General features: G+C 35.6%; 2 protein-coding genes and 1 non-coding gene across 3 annotated transcripts; 2 read left to right on the top strand and 1 right to left on the bottom strand.

Moving 5' to 3' along the window:
• The first annotated feature begins 4,006 nt into the window (after positions 1 to 4,006).
• LOC127242966 (uncharacterized) lies at positions 4,007 to 6,982 on the top strand. Its single transcript, XM_051262755.1, has 5 exons — positions 4,007 to 4,190; positions 4,958 to 5,366; positions 5,710 to 5,931; positions 6,012 to 6,245; positions 6,341 to 6,982. Exons 2-5 carry the CDS (start codon positions 4,962 to 4,964, stop codon positions 6,827 to 6,829), a joined length of 1,350 nt encoding a protein of 449 aa, XP_051118712.1. The 5' UTR covers positions 4,007 to 4,190; positions 4,958 to 4,961; the 3' UTR covers positions 6,830 to 6,982.
• LOC127242967 (phenylacetaldehyde reductase-like) lies at positions 6,507 to 10,415 on the bottom strand. The gene is made up of 7 exons (XM_051262756.1): positions 10,209 to 10,415; positions 9,874 to 10,046; positions 8,972 to 9,163; positions 7,681 to 7,843; positions 7,238 to 7,424; positions 6,992 to 7,155; positions 6,507 to 6,791 (listed from the first exon to the last, which is right to left on the bottom strand). The coding sequence occupies exons 1-6, from the start codon at positions 10,315 to 10,317 to the stop codon at positions 6,999 to 7,001; spliced, it is 981 nt and encodes a 326-aa protein (XP_051118713.1). The 5' UTR covers positions 10,318 to 10,415; the 3' UTR covers positions 6,507 to 6,791; positions 6,992 to 6,998.
• Positions 10,416 to 10,516: 101 nt separating this feature from the next.
• On the top strand, positions 10,517 to 10,590 carry TRNAN-GUU (transfer RNA asparagine (anticodon GUU)). The gene has a single exon. It is a non-coding gene; the product is annotated as a tRNA-Asn (tRNA).
• Positions 10,591 to 18,027: the final 7,437 nt, after the last annotated feature.

An 18,027-nucleotide genomic window follows, 5' to 3' on the forward strand; every position in this document is an offset into this window, starting at 1 on the left:
AACTTGTCTGATTCTGTGATTAGAAAGGCAGGAAAACTTGATTCTACGAAAGAATTATGGGAAAGATTAGAAGAGCTTTACATGGAAAAATCTTTGCCAAACAAACTGTTTTTACTTGAAAAGTTTTTCCGTTTTAAACTTGATTTGAATCGAAACATTGATGAAAATTCAGATGTTTTTACAAAGTTAGTTCAAAATATAAAACAAACATGCGATAAAAATATTGGTGAATATACCCCTATTGTTCTTTTGAATGCAATTCCTGACTCTTATTCTGATGTTAAGTCTGCTATCAAATATGGTAGAGATAGTATAAATCTTGAAACTGTCATGAATGGATTAAAAAGCAAAGAACTTGACTTGCATGCACATAAAAGTCATAAACATGCTAGTGATAAAGTGATGTTTGCTAGGGGTAGGTCACAAGTTAGAAAAAATACAGAAAACCAAAAGAATAGGGGAAAGAGCAATGAAAGATCTAGGTCTAAGTCTAGGCCTAAGAACAGAAAATGTTACAACTGTGGGGAATCCAACCATTATGCTAAGCAATGTCCACACCCTAAGAACTTTAGAAACCAACAAAATGAGCATGTAATATGACTATAGGAAATGAATATGTAGGAGATGTTTTCATGGTTAAAGGAAGTTGTGCTGCTGTTAATACTATATGTGCTAACGAGTGGTTGCTTGATTCTGCGTGTACCTTTCACATGTCTCCTTTGAAAAACTTGTTTTCAAACTATAGGTCTATTTCGCATGCTAGTGTTTCAATGGCAAATGAAAAACTTTGTAAAGTTGTTGGTATAGGTGATGTTTGTCTAAAGTTTGACTCTGGCTATGTGTTAACCTTAAGGGATGTTAGGTATATTCCTGATTTGTGCAATAACTTGATTTCATGTGCTGCACTAGATGAAAGTGGATTAATAGGAAAATGGGGAAATGACGTTATGAAAGTCTTAAAAGGTTCATTTGTTGCATTTAAGGCTGTTAGAAAAAATAATTTGTACGTTGCTTATGCTGAATCAAATTGCATGCCAAATGTGAATTCTGTTGTTAATGATAAAACTGAATTGTGGCATAGACGATTAGGTCACCTTAGTGATAAAGGTCTTGAAATATTAAAGAAAAATGGTTTTCTTGAAAATGATAAGATTACTACTGTGCCTTTTTGTGACTTGTGCGTTTATGGTAAGCAACATAGGGTAAAATTTGATTTGTCCTATGCTCATAAAGTGCCTAAATGTAATGATGTGCTTGAATATTTGCATGCTGATGTGTGGGGTCCTGCTCCTGTTCCTACTCAAGGTGGGAGTCGTTATTTTCTGTCAGTAATTGATGAATTTTCACGAAAAGTTTGGATTTTTCTATTAGAACAAAAATAAGATGTTTTTGAAATTTTTCAAGCATGGAAAAAGTTAATAGAAAATTAAACAGGTAAGCGCATTAAATTTTTGAGAACAGATAATGGTCTTGAGTTTTGCAACAATTTGCTTGATTCATTATGTGCTAAATCAGGTATAACTAGACATAAGACAGTTCCCTATACACCCCAGCAAAATGGGGTGGCGGAACGAATGAATCGAACTCTTATTGAAAGGGTGATGAGCATGCTAAACTCCTCGGGCATTCCAAAGAGTTTTTGGGGGGAAGCTGTTACTACGGCTGCATATTTGATTAATAGGTTTCCCTCTGTGCCACTTGAGGGTAAGTGTCCTGAATCTGTATGGTCGGGTAAGAAACTTGATTTTTCCAATTTGAAAGTATTTGGGTGTACAACATATGCTTTATATAAAGGTGATAAACTTGAACCTAGAGCTGTGCGTTTTCTTAGGTTATCCTTTAGGAGTAAAAGGATATATGCTATGGTTAAAAGATGAACCAGGTTTCAAAGTGCTAATTAGTAGAGATGTCACCTTTAATGAAAATGAGATGCCCTGTCTGAATGTGCCAAATACTGAAATAGATTTGACTTCAAATGAGGTAGAGCCAAATAAGGTAGAGCCAAATAAATTGGAAATTTCTGAAAAGTTGCATGACGAATCTGATTCTCATGATAAGTTGCTTGAAAATGACCTACCAAATGCTGAAAATTCTGAATCAGAATATGAGAACATAGAAAACTACCAACTTACGAGAGATAGGACTAAGAGAACCACTAAGCAACCGTCTAGATTTGATGAATACGACTTGACTTCTTATGCTTTTAGTGTGTTCGAGACATTAGATGGAAATGAACCTAAGTCTTATGAAGAAGCTTTTAAATCTAAACACGCTGAAGAATGGTTAAATGCAATGCATGATGAAATGAATTTCCTGCATGATAACAATACGTGGATTTTTGTTCCTAGGCCAACTAATTGTTCTATTGTTGACTGCAAATGGATTTTCAAAGTCAAAAATGAAAATGATAATGTTAGATTTAAAGCTAGGTTGGTAGCAAAAGGATTCACTCAAAAAGAAGGGATTGATTACACTGAAATTTTCTCACATGTGGTTAAATATACTACTGTTAGGATAATGCTTGCCTTAGTTGCTCACTTTAATTGGGAACTAAAACAAATGGATGTTAAAACTGCTTTCCTACATGGTGATCTAAGTGAGAAAATTTACATGAAACAACCTGATGGCTTTGTAGATAAAGGTAAGCCTGATCATGTGTCTACTTAAGAAATATTTGTATGGTTTGAAACAATCACCTAGACAGTGGAACATTAAATTCGATGAGTGCATGGGATCTTTAAAATTCACAAGAAGTAATTTTGACCATTGCTTGTATTTTATGAGATCAAATGATGTTCCTGTTTTCTTACTTATTTATGTGGATGACATGTTATTGATTAGTCCTTGTGTGAATACTATCAAGCATGTTAATGACTGTTTGAGTAATAAGTTTGACATGAAATATTTGGGTGATGCAAAGAATATTCTTGCTATGAACATTATTAGAGATAGGGCTGCTTCTACACTTTTGTTAAATCAATCCGCATATATTGAAAAAGTCTTGAAACGATTCTGTATGTCCAATGCAAAGTCAACTAATGTGCCTCTAGCTTCTCATTTTGTGCTAAGCAAAGATCAATGTCCTAAGTCTGAATCTGATATGAATTACATGAAAGATGTGCCATATTCGAATGCTATAGGCTCTGTGATGTACTTGATGATTTGCACTAGACCTGATATTGCATATTCTGTGAGTTGTTTGAGTTGTTTCATGTCTAATCCTGGAACTGAATATTGGAATGCAGTCAAATGGTTATTTAGATATTTGTGTGGTTCTAGTAACCTAGGGCTAAAATTTGGAAAATGTGTTGAAGGAGTAAAATTGAAAGGTTATGTGGACTCCAATTATGCGAATGATAGAGACAATAGAAAATCTACAACATCCTATGTGTTTACTTTGTGTGGCTCATGCATAAGTTGGAAATCACAACTCCAACATATTGTTGCTCTATCTACTACTGAATCAGAATATGTTGCGATAACTGATGCTCTAAAGGAAGCGATGTGGCTAAAAGGTTTGCTTTCTGAAATTGAAATATTGCGTGATAATGTGACAGTCTATTCTGATAGTCAGTATGGAATCCAATTATGCAAGAATCCTGTTTTTCATGATAGAACCAAACACATAGATGTTAGGTTTCATTTTATACGGGACATAGTTGCAAAAGGGTCAGTCAAACTTGAAAAAATACCTTCTCAATTTAACCCTACTGGTATGGGAACCAAATGTCTGCCTGTTTCCAAGCTTCAGTCATGTTTAAATATGTTAAATTTTGATACATTGGATTAGAACCGTGTCTGCTCTTCATTGATAGCATGTATTATTTCTCTGTGATTAATATATACTCTACAGAATTGACTCCGTGTTAAGATTGCAGGAATAATGGCGATGATGATAACATGTTCCCACTCTCGATTGCCCTCCAATGTAACCACGAGGGTCGACTAGAAACAAGGTAGAGATTGTTGGTGTGTTTCTGCGTCAACCCACAACCGATCCAGAACCGACCCGACCCGACCCCGTCCGACCCGATCCAGAACCGACCCGGTTTGTTTTTTATCTCCTTAAATCAAACCGATCTCTCCCCATTCTGTTCGATCGTTTGAATCGGTCTCTCATCCGTTCCGTCGTTCACGGTGCTATCCCTATTTCTTCGAGATTGATTGAGTCCGCCATGGGTGTTGATAAGGTAAGGTTGTTTCCTACTCTTTTGGGTTCTATCCATCCGCTTCCCCCCTATATATATGGGTTTGTGATTTTGGGAGATAGGAGTGACGAGTTCGCTATCAAACCTACTGCCTTAGCCTATCGACTTCTCTCGTTATTTTTCGTCCTGATACTGAGTGTGCGAGGAATAGGGTTCTTAGGTTACTTCGTGTTAGGAACCACCGCAATCGACACCTTTGTGGGTTACCTCGTAGGACGACTTGGAGTTGGCGAAGTAGTGGCTGTGATCTGAGCATACACTACCGATTGTTCTATCCCTCTTTTCAATTCTTAATATATATTTCTGTTTTATATTCTTAATCATCGTTGTTATCCGCACTAATTATTTGGTTGAGAATCTGTGCAAATCACCTAACGTTCAGAAAAATCGAGAATCTCATCAGTATGTTTTTTGAAATTTATTTTAAACAATTTAACTATATAATTATTTCCATTTTTTTAAAAATAAATAAATTCAAATTATCATTCAAATTAAAATTAAAAATTCCAAAACCAAACTAAAAAAACACACCTAAAGTTCACAGTCTCACGTGATCAACTTGTAATAAGCGCCATGTCTGTGGCATAAAATCATTTATACAAATTATCACTTAAAAAGGAAATAAATAAATAAATTCGAGAAAGCCGTGTGACCGTGTCCAATTTGGTCATTTCACAAGCCACCCTTCCAATATATAAACTCTACTCCAAAACGGGCAACTACTAATTATCATTACTACATTACCACAGGAGGATGTCGCCGGCGGTCCGACCACCTAAATGCCACCCACCTCCGCCGCCACCGCCGCTGCCGCCGCCCAGCCCGAAAATCCTCAACTTCCCCCTCAGCCGCAGAACCCGCCGCGCCAAAATCACCGCCGCCCGAACGCAGCAGAAGTGCCGCCTCTCTGAAAAACTCCATAACCTGTTTGATCAAGAACATCACAATAAACACCCCACCGCCGAATACGACGGCGACGGCAGCGGCGCCGCCGGATTGGAGGAGGAGGAGGAGGAGCAGTGGAGGTTCCAGGCGGAGATGCTGAGGGCAGAATGCAATCTGCTGAGAATGGAAAAGCAATTAGCTTTCAACAAAATTGAAAACAACAGAGCTGAGATCGAAGCCATTTTAAGATCATCTCTTCAATCACTAATCTCTGTCAGTGTTTTTTTTCTTGAAATTATTTATTACATTTTGATGTCGTGTTTTTGGTTTGAACAGTAAATTTTCTACGATATTATTTCCAACAGTGAAAAAATTTGAAACAAAACTCCATGCGTCTTTATTATCACGAGATATTCTGTATATTCAATTTTAAATTTAATAATTTTATATTAAATTTTGATATTAGATTATTTAGATTTAAATTTATGAATTATCTTATATTATTTACATACATATCCTTTATTTTAATAACCAATATAATACAATTTTTTAGTTTTCACAAAATATTTTCACATTGTATCAATCACCATGGAATGCTTTCGGACATTTTTTTCAGGGAAGGAAGAAGATATGCCGAGGAGCGAATGCCGGCGCGGTGCTGGAGGAAGAGATCGACGGTCTAGCCAGAAAGTTAGAGGAACTGAATTCCGGCGGTGGTTCGACTAGCCGGAGCCACCAGCTCCCAAACTGCAGTAATTTCGACACAAAGGCTAACCTTCTTCGTCGACACTTGGACGAGCAACGACGAATGTTCGAGGCCGAGAATGAGTCCGAGGATGTAAGAACTGAGCAAGTGTTGATCCTTATGCATTTTGACTTTTGGAAATGTTAATGAAACAGTATTGATATGCTCTGCAGTGGATCGGAAATCCGTCAAATTCGACTTTGAAGCGAACGATCGACGAGGCCCCGGAGATCAAGTGCACGGGTCGATGCAAGAGCCTCGTTCGCCGGCTGGTCGAGCAGGTGAGAGCCGAGACCGAGCAGTGGTCGCAAATGCAGGAAATGCTGAGGCAGGTGCGCGACGAGATGGTGCAGCTGCAGGCGTCTCGGGATTTCTGGGAAAATCGAGCTCGATCGCTTAGGCACACGGCAAGATCAATCGCGTCGTCTCGTCTCGAATTTTTTCTTAGAGTCGACGAGTTATCGTAAAAGCTTCCTAATGTTTGTCGCGATTTCCTCCGCAGTTGGACGAATCGGAGAAGAAGATGCTCGCCTACGAGGCCAAGGTTAGCGAGTTGCAGCGCGAGCTATTCGCCATCAAATGGGAGATACGGGAGTCGACCGCAGATCCAAACCCGGTCCCTCTAGCGAAGCAGCTCGAAAACGAAAAACATGAGTCGAGTCATCGAATGAAGAAGAAAAGTGACGAGAACTACAATAAGTTCGGGGATGCCGTCGAAGAACACAAAGAAAGAACACTCGATAAAGATCGAGCTCCCATCTCTTTAGGCAAACATCTAGCGAAGGAGAAGAAAATGTTCCTTCATCGACTGAAGGAAAATCGTAGCGCAAAAGCTAAACAATGCTCAAGCCGGGTTATTGGAGAAGTTTCGCCATTGCGGGACATTGGGAATTCGTCGTCATGCTTGGCGAGACACAGTAGTCGAGCAGCTGCCGGAGTTCTTTCGAGTCCTCCTGAGACATTCAGAACAAGAGAAAGCTTTAGGAAGTGATTAAAAACGGTATCTTTAGTAAAAAAATCGTAAAATCGCGCTATCTGTTCGACATTGTTCCTTTCTTTCTTTACAATCCCAGTTTTGTCGAAACTAGGAATAATGAGATTGTTTTCGAATTGCTTCGAATATCAGACAAACTTGTAAGGATCTAAAAATTACCGGAGGATCAAAATGCAGATGGATATTTGAGAAAGCCTTTCTCTTTAAAGTCGTCGATAGTGTCCTTAAGGCTCTGTTCAAGAGGGGTGAATACGACGCCGAGGCTCTTTGCCTTTTCTTTCGAAACCTGGTACGTAGGCGTGAATGGCTTATCGTCTGCGCACCTGTATAGAAATTAAAAGCCGTTACATATTAAAGAAGCGAAATCAAGCATTCTTGCGACAAGTTTAGCTAAATTTTCGTCACCTTTCGGGAAGTTTAGCATTGGGGTAGAGTTGAAGCAGAATATCGACGAGTTTAGAGTAGTGTAAAACAGTTCCCACCGTGCAATATCTTCCATTTGCCGAAGGATTCTCAAATGCTAGAATGTGAGCGTTTGCGACGTCTCTTACATCGACCCACCCGGAAGTCATATTCGGATATGTTTCAGCGCCTGCAATTAGTACAAATTAAGGTAGAAAGAAATTCATACACAATTGCAGATGATTGTATGTATGGGTATGAAGTAGATGACCCTAAACCCAATAAAGTCAACATGGTGCTAATTTGATCGGGTCAGTATATCACATAAAGATAATCAACATGTATTATATATATTATCATAACATGATCGGCATATGATATCTTAACGCAAAAATATATGTTGTATGCCTTTACGTGATATGTTAACCATGCTGATGCATATATACCGTTTATCAGCTTTAAGATTGCATCACTGCTCGTGTTAAGAGTTGGCTGCAACAGTGGGCCGATTACCATGGACGGATTTATCGCAACCATGTCGATGCCTTTTTCTTTTACAAATTTCCAGGCAGCATTCTCAGCCAGTGTCTTTGAGAGCATGTACCATTGCTGGAACATAAAATGGAAAAGGAATGGAATAAGGCCCCCCAAAAAACAAGGAACATAAATCAAAGCATCTGCAGCCAGGCAAATTTAGACTATGTTTATTTAGAGATTGGCTTTAGTTTCCGAAATTTTATATAAAAACATATTATCCTCTCAAACAAAGGATCTTAACAATACCACCATTCAAACCATGAAAAATATTATTTACAGTTCAATATCTTTTATTTATATCTCACTAATCAATAAAAAAATATATTTATATACATTCAAAACTTTATACTCTCTTTCAAAATAATTATGCCGGGTTTCTTATTGTCATTTTTAACCAATAATAATTAATTTACTATTACTTTTTCTATTTATCATATCATTTTTTGTCAATTCTTTAATAAATTTTATATAATATTTCATTTTTACATTAAAATATTATTATTTCTTAAGTCGTTTATAAAATTAATTTATATCAGTCATAAAATACATATATTTTATTTATTTATATTATATCAAATTTTATTCTTTAAAAAAAATAAATTTTATTACTTAAAAAACATATAGTATTAATTTTTTTTAATATATATATTACATCAATTAACATAAACATCCAACTGAACTTCCAACTTACATTATACTTCTTCAAAGTTAAAATTGTAATCTTTTTAACATACAATTCTTACGATTTTCTACAAAAATATTTTATTTCCTCCAACAAAAAATAGTCATCTATACTACAATTCAAACCAAAACCAAATTTCAAGTAAACAAATCCCTACCCATCATCAATTTTGCCATAATATATTAGGATGAATGCTCTTTGTACTGTTTTTTAGGCTTGAAAAATGAAATGTTATGTTTTGGTTTGAAAATACATAAACAGTTCTTTTGCTCCAGGAAAAGGGGATTTCTATGTTATACATCCATTCAAACAAATGCTTTTCAAACACAGTATAAGTTATTTTCCAGGGAATAAAGGTAGAACTAAAATTACACAAAAACAGATATACAACATAACATGTGAAACATGATAAATCCTTAGATTTGGCTGCGAGTTTACTTAAAACATACTCAAATTGTGGATTTTAATGTTATTAAATAAAGAAAAAGTAACAGAACAGAACAGTGGAGAACACTGACCTGAGCTTGTTCGCAAAACTCCGGAGTCGACCACCAAGACTCATCAACTACGACCTCAGGTGTTCGAGGTTTACCATTGGCAAAAACCGCAGCTATAGATGATGTCAAAACAACCCTCTTAACAGAGGGCGTTTTAGCACATGATCCAAGAACATTCAGTGTCCCCTTTAATGCAGGATCGATGAAATCCGCCTGAGGGAGGGAAGCCAAAGCTAATTAATTAGCAAATGGAGTCAGAAAATAATAATGCTTACAAGAAATGAAAAAAAAAGATCTCATATTCAATTAAGCTGATGATGAAATCCTAATACATATTTTGATTTTTTTTTTTTATTGTTTTTTCACATTTAAATTTCTTTTCAATCAAGAAAAGGAAAGCTCCCATCTACTAGCAGTTCATGTGAATGTATATTTTCAGTCCAATGTAGTGACCAATCAAGATGAAGGGTGTGATCAAACTATGGTAAATCATCAAATCAAATACTTATTGTTTATTTTCAATATTAAATCAAAATTAATTTTTCATTCAAAATATTATATCAAAACAAATATCTTATTACCGTTACCAACTCCCAGCACCACATCCAAACACACAGGCATCTGAATGTAGTAGAAACAGCTAGATCTAGATCATTCTGGAACAAACTCCACCCAGCTAACTAATCGAAAACTCAGTTGCTAATTAGCTAATTTATGGTTAGTAATCACTACAAGACTCAGATATTTCATCTTTACCATTATAATCATCAAAATTGTTATATTTAGGCAGGCATTTGCTGTTTTAGCTTCCGCTTGCATTTGACCAATGCATAAAATATCAAATTCGAGACTAAAAGGATCTTTAGTTAAAACAAAAAGAAACAAAAAAGGAGGGATGAAAGACATCAACGGCAGCGTAAAACCTGCGGATCTGTGGTACTTCCCATGAAAAATGGAGAAGCAGTATGAAAAACACCGTCACAGCCATCAACAAGAGCATCAAATGATCCTTCTTCGAGCAGATTCGCTTTGAACAACTGAAGCCTCTCCTTGGCTCCGTCGAGCGCAAGCAAGTGCTCTGTCTTCTTCGGATCCTCTGCAGATTATATATTTCACAAATTAACAGACGCCAAAGTCAAAACACCAAAAATTAAAACAAACCGACGAAGTCAACAATGAAATGAAACCAAATTAAGTAAAGCAATGATGATTAACGAAAAGCAGAATTGGGAGGGGAGACGATCGATTGGTACTGAACTGGTGTCGCGAACAGATGCTTTGACAGTGTAGCCGCGGTGGAGCAGGAATCTTACAATCCAAGAAGCAATATAGCCGGATGCTCCGGTAACGCACACCGTCTTCTTCATTTCCAAGTTGAAGGTCTGGTAAAGTGCTGTGCTGTTGCTCCTTCCTCCACAACCACAAGCAACTACCTGCCTCTCCCTCCACTATTAATTACTAATTCCCATTCCCAATCTGGTAAGATAAGACGTTAATCAGCCAGGTTTGGCAAATGGTATCAATCAACTGTAAGATAATTGTAATTATAAAAGATAATAATAAGCAGCTGGAATAGCTCAGTTGGTTAGAGCGTGTGGCTGTTAACCACAAGGTCGGAGGTTCAAGCCCTCCTTCTAGCGAGGTTTTATAGCTATTCTTTTAATTTTTATTTTTTTTCTTTTTATAAGAATTAAAATAAAAAAGTAATTTAGTTCAAATCAAACTTATTTTAACTCCATATTTATTGCATATTTATTATTAATATATTTATTTCATATTTATAGTAGTACACTAGGTGTGTTTGTTTGGGGGTTTGAATTTTGAGTTGGGATTTGAATAGTAAAAATTTTGAATTTGAATAGTTGTATGATGTGATATAAATAGGTGATGATGTGATGTTTTGAATGTAAAATTGATTTTTAGTATAATATAAAAAATAAAAAATAGATGTTTGATTTGATGTTTTTGGGGGGAAAATTTTGGATGAATAGTGGAATTTAATCCAAATCCATCAAACGAACACACCCTTAAATTATTTATGCATTTATGGTTATTTATAATGCATATAATAAATTGACTAATTAATAACCACTAACCAAACATAGTAAATAATGTTGTACACAAATGCAGTACGTAGCACTTCGTTGGCATACACTTATCGTAGGTGTGGATGTTTGTGATTGGTTGGAGAAACTTATATATATGTACACCACGATGTATTGAAAGAAATCAATTCTCCACACTTAGTTTTCCTCCTGCTCTTTCTCTCTGCACTGTATTAATTAGATTAGAACATATCATATTTAATATATATGCAAAGATAAATATAATAATATATACTTACAATATACATACATATACATATATTATATATATAATTACCAACTTATATATTACACTTATTATATAACACGTTATCAGCACGATGACTCTTGCCTATTTTATTTTTGGTTAAATGGATGCCAATCAAAATGATGCAAATATGTGTTTCATTGACAGTGCAACGACACATACTATATTGAAACACGAAAAATATTTCTCCATTTGAAAATGGAAAGAATGAATGTCAATACAATAAGTGGAAGTGTGAAATTAATTGAAGGCTCTGGAGAAGCCATTATATTTCTCCCCGCGGGGACGAAAATTGTGATACAATATGCACTGTTGGCCACTAAAGCTCGAAGAAATCTACTGAGCTTTCATGACATTCGGAAAAATGGTTATCACATTGAAACTATGAGTGATACCGATGGTGAATTTTTATTGATCACCAATATCATTGATAAAAGGAAATGCATCATTGAGAGATTACCCTCACTCTCTACTGGCTTATATTATGCCAGATTAGGTGTTGTTGAAACACACCTCACGGTAGATCAAAAGATTACCGATTTTCAAATATGGCATGATCGCCTTGGGCATCCTGACAGTATAATGATGAGGCGAATAATTGAGAATTCGCATGGCCATTCATTAAAAGATCAAAAAGTTTTAAACTCAAATGAGTTAACATGTGTTGCCTGCACTCAGGGAAAATTGATAACCAGGCCATCGCCAGCTAAAGTAGGTATTGAATCACCTACATTTTTGGAAAGAATACACGGGGATATATGTGGACCAATAGACCCACCGTGTGGGCCATTTAAATATTTTATGGTGCTTATTGATGCATCTACCAGATGGTCACATGTCTGTTTATTATCTACTCACAATATGGCATTCGCGAGATTGCTTGCCCAAATTATTAAATTACGGGCACAATTCCCCGATAATCCAATTAAGACTATACGTCTGGATAATACTGGTGAATATACATCGAATGCATTTGATGATTATTGCATGTCGATTGGAATTAATGTAGAGCACTCAGTTGCTCATGTTCATACACAAAATGGCCTGGCAGAATCACTTATTAAAAGATTGCAATTGATTTCTAGACCATTACTGATGAGGTCTATGTTGCCCGTTTCAGCTTGGGGCATGCAATCTTACATGCAGGAACACTTATAAGAATGAGACCGACAAGATATCATAGCTATTCCCCAATGCAATTAGTATTTGGTCACGAACCAAATATATCTCATCTACGTATTTTTGGGTGTGCTGTTTATGTTCCTATTCCACCCCCCAAACATACAAAAATGGGTCCTCAACGTAGATTGGACATTTATGTCAGATATGAATCGCCGTCAATTATAAAATATCTTGAACCTATGACGGGTGATTTATTCACTGCAAAATTTGCAGATTGTCATTTTGACGAATCATATTTTCCGACATTAGGGGGAGACAGAAATGAACCAAAAAAGGATATTAATTGGAAAATTCCATTGAATTTTTGTGACCCTCGTACAAAGCAGTGTGAACTAGAAGTTCAACACATTATACATTTGCAAAATATTGCAAATCAGTTACCGGATGCATTCAATGACTCGAGCAAAGTCACTCGATCATATATCCAAGCTGCTAATGCTCCGGCTAAAATAATTGTCCCTGATGGACAAACTGCAAATGCTAATGAAACAGCGACACGCTTAAAGCGTGGTAGACCACTCGGTTCCAAAGATAAACACCCTCGAAAGAAAAGAGGAATTAATGATGATAATCATGAAAATATCAGGAATGATATTGATAAACCTCAATCTAACGAGGAAGTCAACCCTGAAATAATTGCTCCCGAAGAGCACGACCTTGAAGAACATGAAGAGATAATTGAAAATTCAATTAACTATATTACTTCAAGAAAATGTTGAAACCGTAAAGAGGCAATTATTGATAATGCCTTCGCATACAATTTAGCACTTGATATAATGGAAGAAAACGAGGATCCAGAGCCAAAATCGGTTCATGAATGTCGGCAAAGAAATGACTGGCCAAAATGGGAATATGCGATTCAATCAGAGCTTGATTCATTAAACAAAAGGGAGGTCTTCGGTGAACAATGGTATAAAACCAGTTGGATACAAATGAGTGTTTGTACGAAAAAGAAATGAGTATAATGAAATTGTGAGATATAAAGCCCGTCTTGTAGCTCAGGGATTCTCACAAAGACCTGGAGTAGATTTTGATGAAACATACTCTCCGGTTGTCGATGGAATAACATTTAGATACCTTGTGAGCCTAACAGTGCAAGAAAAGCTCGACATGCATCTTTTAGACGTAGTTACTGCATATGTTTATGGCTCATTGGATACTGGTATTTATATGAAAGTCCCTGAGGGATTCAATATGCCTGAAGCATACAAATTAAACCCAAGAGAATCATATTCCATCAAATTGAAAAGGTCATTGTATGGACTTAAACAATCAGGGCGAATGTGGTATAACCGTCTGAGCGAATGTTTATTAAAAGAAGGTTATACTAATGATCCAATATGCCCATGCGTCTTTATAAAGAAAAATGGATCAAATTTTGTCATTATTGCTATATACGTTGATGATCTCAATTTAATTGGAACTCCAGAAGAGATCCAAATTGCAGTTGAATATCTAAAGAAAGAATTTGAGATCAAAGATTTTGAAAAGACAAAATATTGTCTGGGATTACAGGTGGATCATGTGAACAATGGGATATTTATCCATCAATCCATATATACCCAAAAGGTATTGAAACAATTTTACATGGATAAATCTCATTCTCTGAGTACACCAATGGTGGTCAGATCCCTTGATCCCAGTAAAGATCCATTTAGGCCAAGAGAAGAAAATGAAGAAATACTTGGCCCCGAGGTACCATATCTCAGCGCTATTGGCGCATTAATGTACCTCGCAAATTGTACCAGGCCAGATATATCTTTTCAGTAAATCTACTGGCCAGATTTAGCGCATCCCCCACAAAACGCCATTGGAATGCTATCAAGCATATTTTTCGTTATCTTCAGGGGACTCATGACCTCGGTTTATTTTATTCGAGTGAATCTCGAAATGAATTAATTGGTTATGCTGATGCTGGTTATCTGTCTGATCCACACAAAGCAAAATCTCAAACTAGCTATTTATTTACTTGTGGTGGAACTGCAATCTCTTGGAGATCTGCTAAACATACAATAACAACTACCTCTTCAAACCATGCTGAGGTTTTAGCAATTCATGAAGCCAGTCGTGAATGCGTTTGGTTGAGGTCCATGACTCACCATATTCAGAAAAATTGTGGCTTGATTACCAATGATATATTACCTCCTACAATATTATTTGAAGATAATGCAGTTTGTATAACTCAATTAAAAGGAGGGTATATTAAAGGCGATCGGACAAAGCACATATCTACGAAGTTCTTCTTTACTCACGATCTTCAGAAAAGTGGTGAAATTAATGTGCAACAAATTCGATCATCTGAAAATTTTGCAGATTTATTTACGAAGGCGCTACCGACTGCAACATTCAACAAACTGGTACAAGGAATTGGAATGCGTCGGATGAAAGACATAAAATAAAGTCCAAAACAGGGGGAGCGCATTAATACAAGAATGATGTACTCTTTTTCCTTAACTTTGATTTTTTCCCATAGGGTTTTTTCATTGTAAGGTTTTAACGAGGCACATTCTTTGTATAAAACATCCAAGGGGGAGTGTTGTGCACAAATGCAGTACGTAGCACTTCGTTGGCATACACTTACCGTATGTGTGGATGTTTATGATTGGTTGGAGAAACCTATATATATGTATACCACGATGTATTGAAAGAAATCAATTCTCCACACTTAGTCTTCCTCCTGCTCCTTCTCTCTGCACTGCATTAATTAGATTAGAGCATATCATATTTAATATATATGCAAAGATAAATATAATAATATATACTTACAATATACATACATATACATATATTATATATATATAATTACCAACTTATATATTACACTTATTATATAACAAATAATAATTTATTAAACATAGATGTTTGTTGGAGTAAAAAATGTATAGTGAAAATGACTTTTCTTTAAATAATATTTTTTAAATAACTGGGTATCGCTGAACTTTAGTTATAACTCCCCTAAAGTCAAGTACCCATAAAATAAAAAATATGTTTTAAATGAACAAGCATCATCACACACTCTACTTTTGTCATTTTCGTATTATATGTATATGTTTCATTATTTCACCATCATCATCCACTTATTTCATCCAAAAAATATTTAGCCATTTGGGAATAGATAGATCACTAATCGACATCTTCATTTATCCAACCATCAAATATATTACCGTTCACTAGTACATTCTCGTTCACACCTACCGCTTGCCCAATTTACTACTATATGTATATCGCTCACACACAAATCTGCTCCGCTCACCTACACCCTTAATACACTCATCACCCAGAAATTTTCGCTCCGCTCATTTTAACTATTATGCTCACTTTACTACTTATTTTACTTTCGTGTCTATTACCACTTTCCTTGCTCAAGCGAGACCTTATTGAATTTTTTTCGCTCAATCAGACTTACTTGTAAATATTCTTTTGATTTTATTTCATGATTTAAAATTTCTAAGTTCGACATGGAAACTCACTAGTATAAATGAGAATAAATATATTTTTGATAGGGAAATTTGAGTACTACAACAATTTCATTAAATCAAATATTTGATCACCTGCAACATGCCAAAATTCACTTATTTTATTCAATATACCAAACCTTCAATTTTTCTCTTATCAATAACGCTAGTTTTCGACATGCTCTATAATGATTTTTATAAGCATAAGTTTTGATTTCTGACTGAATGTATGTTTAATTGTGTCAAAATACTTTGGTAATTATACTTTAATCTCTTTGTATCATTTTATATGCCTTGATATTTTGGGAAATTTCAGTTGCATTTTGGAGCAAGAATTAGAGAAATCAGTTCCCTTGGAAAAACTAAAAAAACTGACAAGATCGTGTTATGACAGTAGTGCTGTTAAATTACAATCCTTTCTTTACGTTCGGAATTGCCAATTAGAGGAGTGTGAAATCCCTGAGAAAAAAAGTAACTTTTGGTTTGGCTTCCAGTCCAAAGAAATCGACCATGATCCCATGGAAATAATATTGACCATTCAAATTCGTATTTGTTAGATTGGACGGCTGAGAATTATTGTGCCAATCGGAAAATTGTAATCGCCAATCTTTTAGAAGCTTTGCCAATGCCTATAAGTAGGAGTCTATTTGAATAATTTGTAACATATTCACATGTTATAAAATGCGACCGTGTTAGGAGAGCTAAAGCTGTAAAGAGATCGAAACGTCTAGTACGCGTGGTCGGCAGCACCTGTGACAAGAATCGCGTGCTCGCCACCCATCACATTTATTTTTTGCATTTAAATAATTTTTACGACTTTCATAGTGTAAACTCCAACTTTAAATTCCTAGTGATAAATGAAATATCATTCTTCTTCACATCGCCAATACACATGGATGACACTAATATAAGCTCTCTGCTTCATGCAGTAATTTTCATAAACTCTTATCAAATGCGAAGTCATATAACAAAATCTAATTACGAGGTTTTGAAAGAATTCACACTACTAGGGCAATCTAAGACCTATTGCAGAAGTGACTCTTTGAATGCAATTTGATTTAGAAAATTTGGAAAAAAAGGTAAGGAGTAAACTAATCTTTTAATTAATCAGTCGTGAGTATCAAGAAGAACAGATTTTCAAACACATAATAATGAATTCAAAAATGATTCATTAGCTTAATAATTGAAGTTTAGTTTTTATTTTCCACGATTGCCTATAGGCCAAGTGAATCACCATTAACACGAAGTATGTTAGCCAATAGAAGTCTTATATGATCTCATACACACAACACACTCTCATACAAAGTTATGCGAACGCAACCGAAGGATTCGGAAACTCGCAAACCACAGGGAATAAAGAAAAAGAAAGATGCGGAATTTTGGTGGATGGATAGGGAAGAAAAGGATATGGATAGAAGGATACTTTGGTTTCTCGATTCACAAGGTTGATCGGATAGGCACCACGTGAGAACTAAGCAACACGCAACACAAAATCTCTAAACCAAACAAGGAATAAAGAAGGATAATCTGGATTCTCGATCCACATAGTTGGGCGGATGAGCACTACATGAGAACTAGACAACACGCAATACAAAATCTCTAAACCAAACAAAGAATAAATAATGATAATCTGGATTCTCGCTTCACATAGTTGATCGGATGAGCACCACGTGAGAACTATGCAACACGCAACACAAGATTTATAAACCAATCAAGGAATGGAGTTGACGCAACAAGCGATCCAACACCGATTGAGAGGCGACGAACTGTCTCGAATCACTTGAAAAGAACCCGATTTTGAAAGAATACCGAGGATTGCATCGCACAATCTCGAATAATCAAGTAAGTAAGAATGACACTTGAAAGCAAAGAAATTTTATAAAAAATATCATAGTTGTGTTTTTACAATGACAAATAAGGCTTTTATATAGAGATCATTGAGGATAAAAGAAATGAAACATTGAAAAAAAGAAACATATTAAAAGGCAACATATAAACTAGAAAATATAAAATAAGGAAGCAACCTATTAGGAAATATAATATAAGGAAACTTATACTATAAAGAAATAGGTAAAAATAGAAACTCTG

The sequence above is a fragment of the Andrographis paniculata genome, unplaced genomic scaffold, assembly GCF_009805555.1.
Source record: "Andrographis paniculata isolate CXL003 unplaced genomic scaffold, ASM980555v1 Contig89END, whole genome shotgun sequence".
Lineage (NCBI taxonomy): Eukaryota > Viridiplantae > Streptophyta > Magnoliopsida > Lamiales > Acanthaceae > Andrographis > Andrographis paniculata.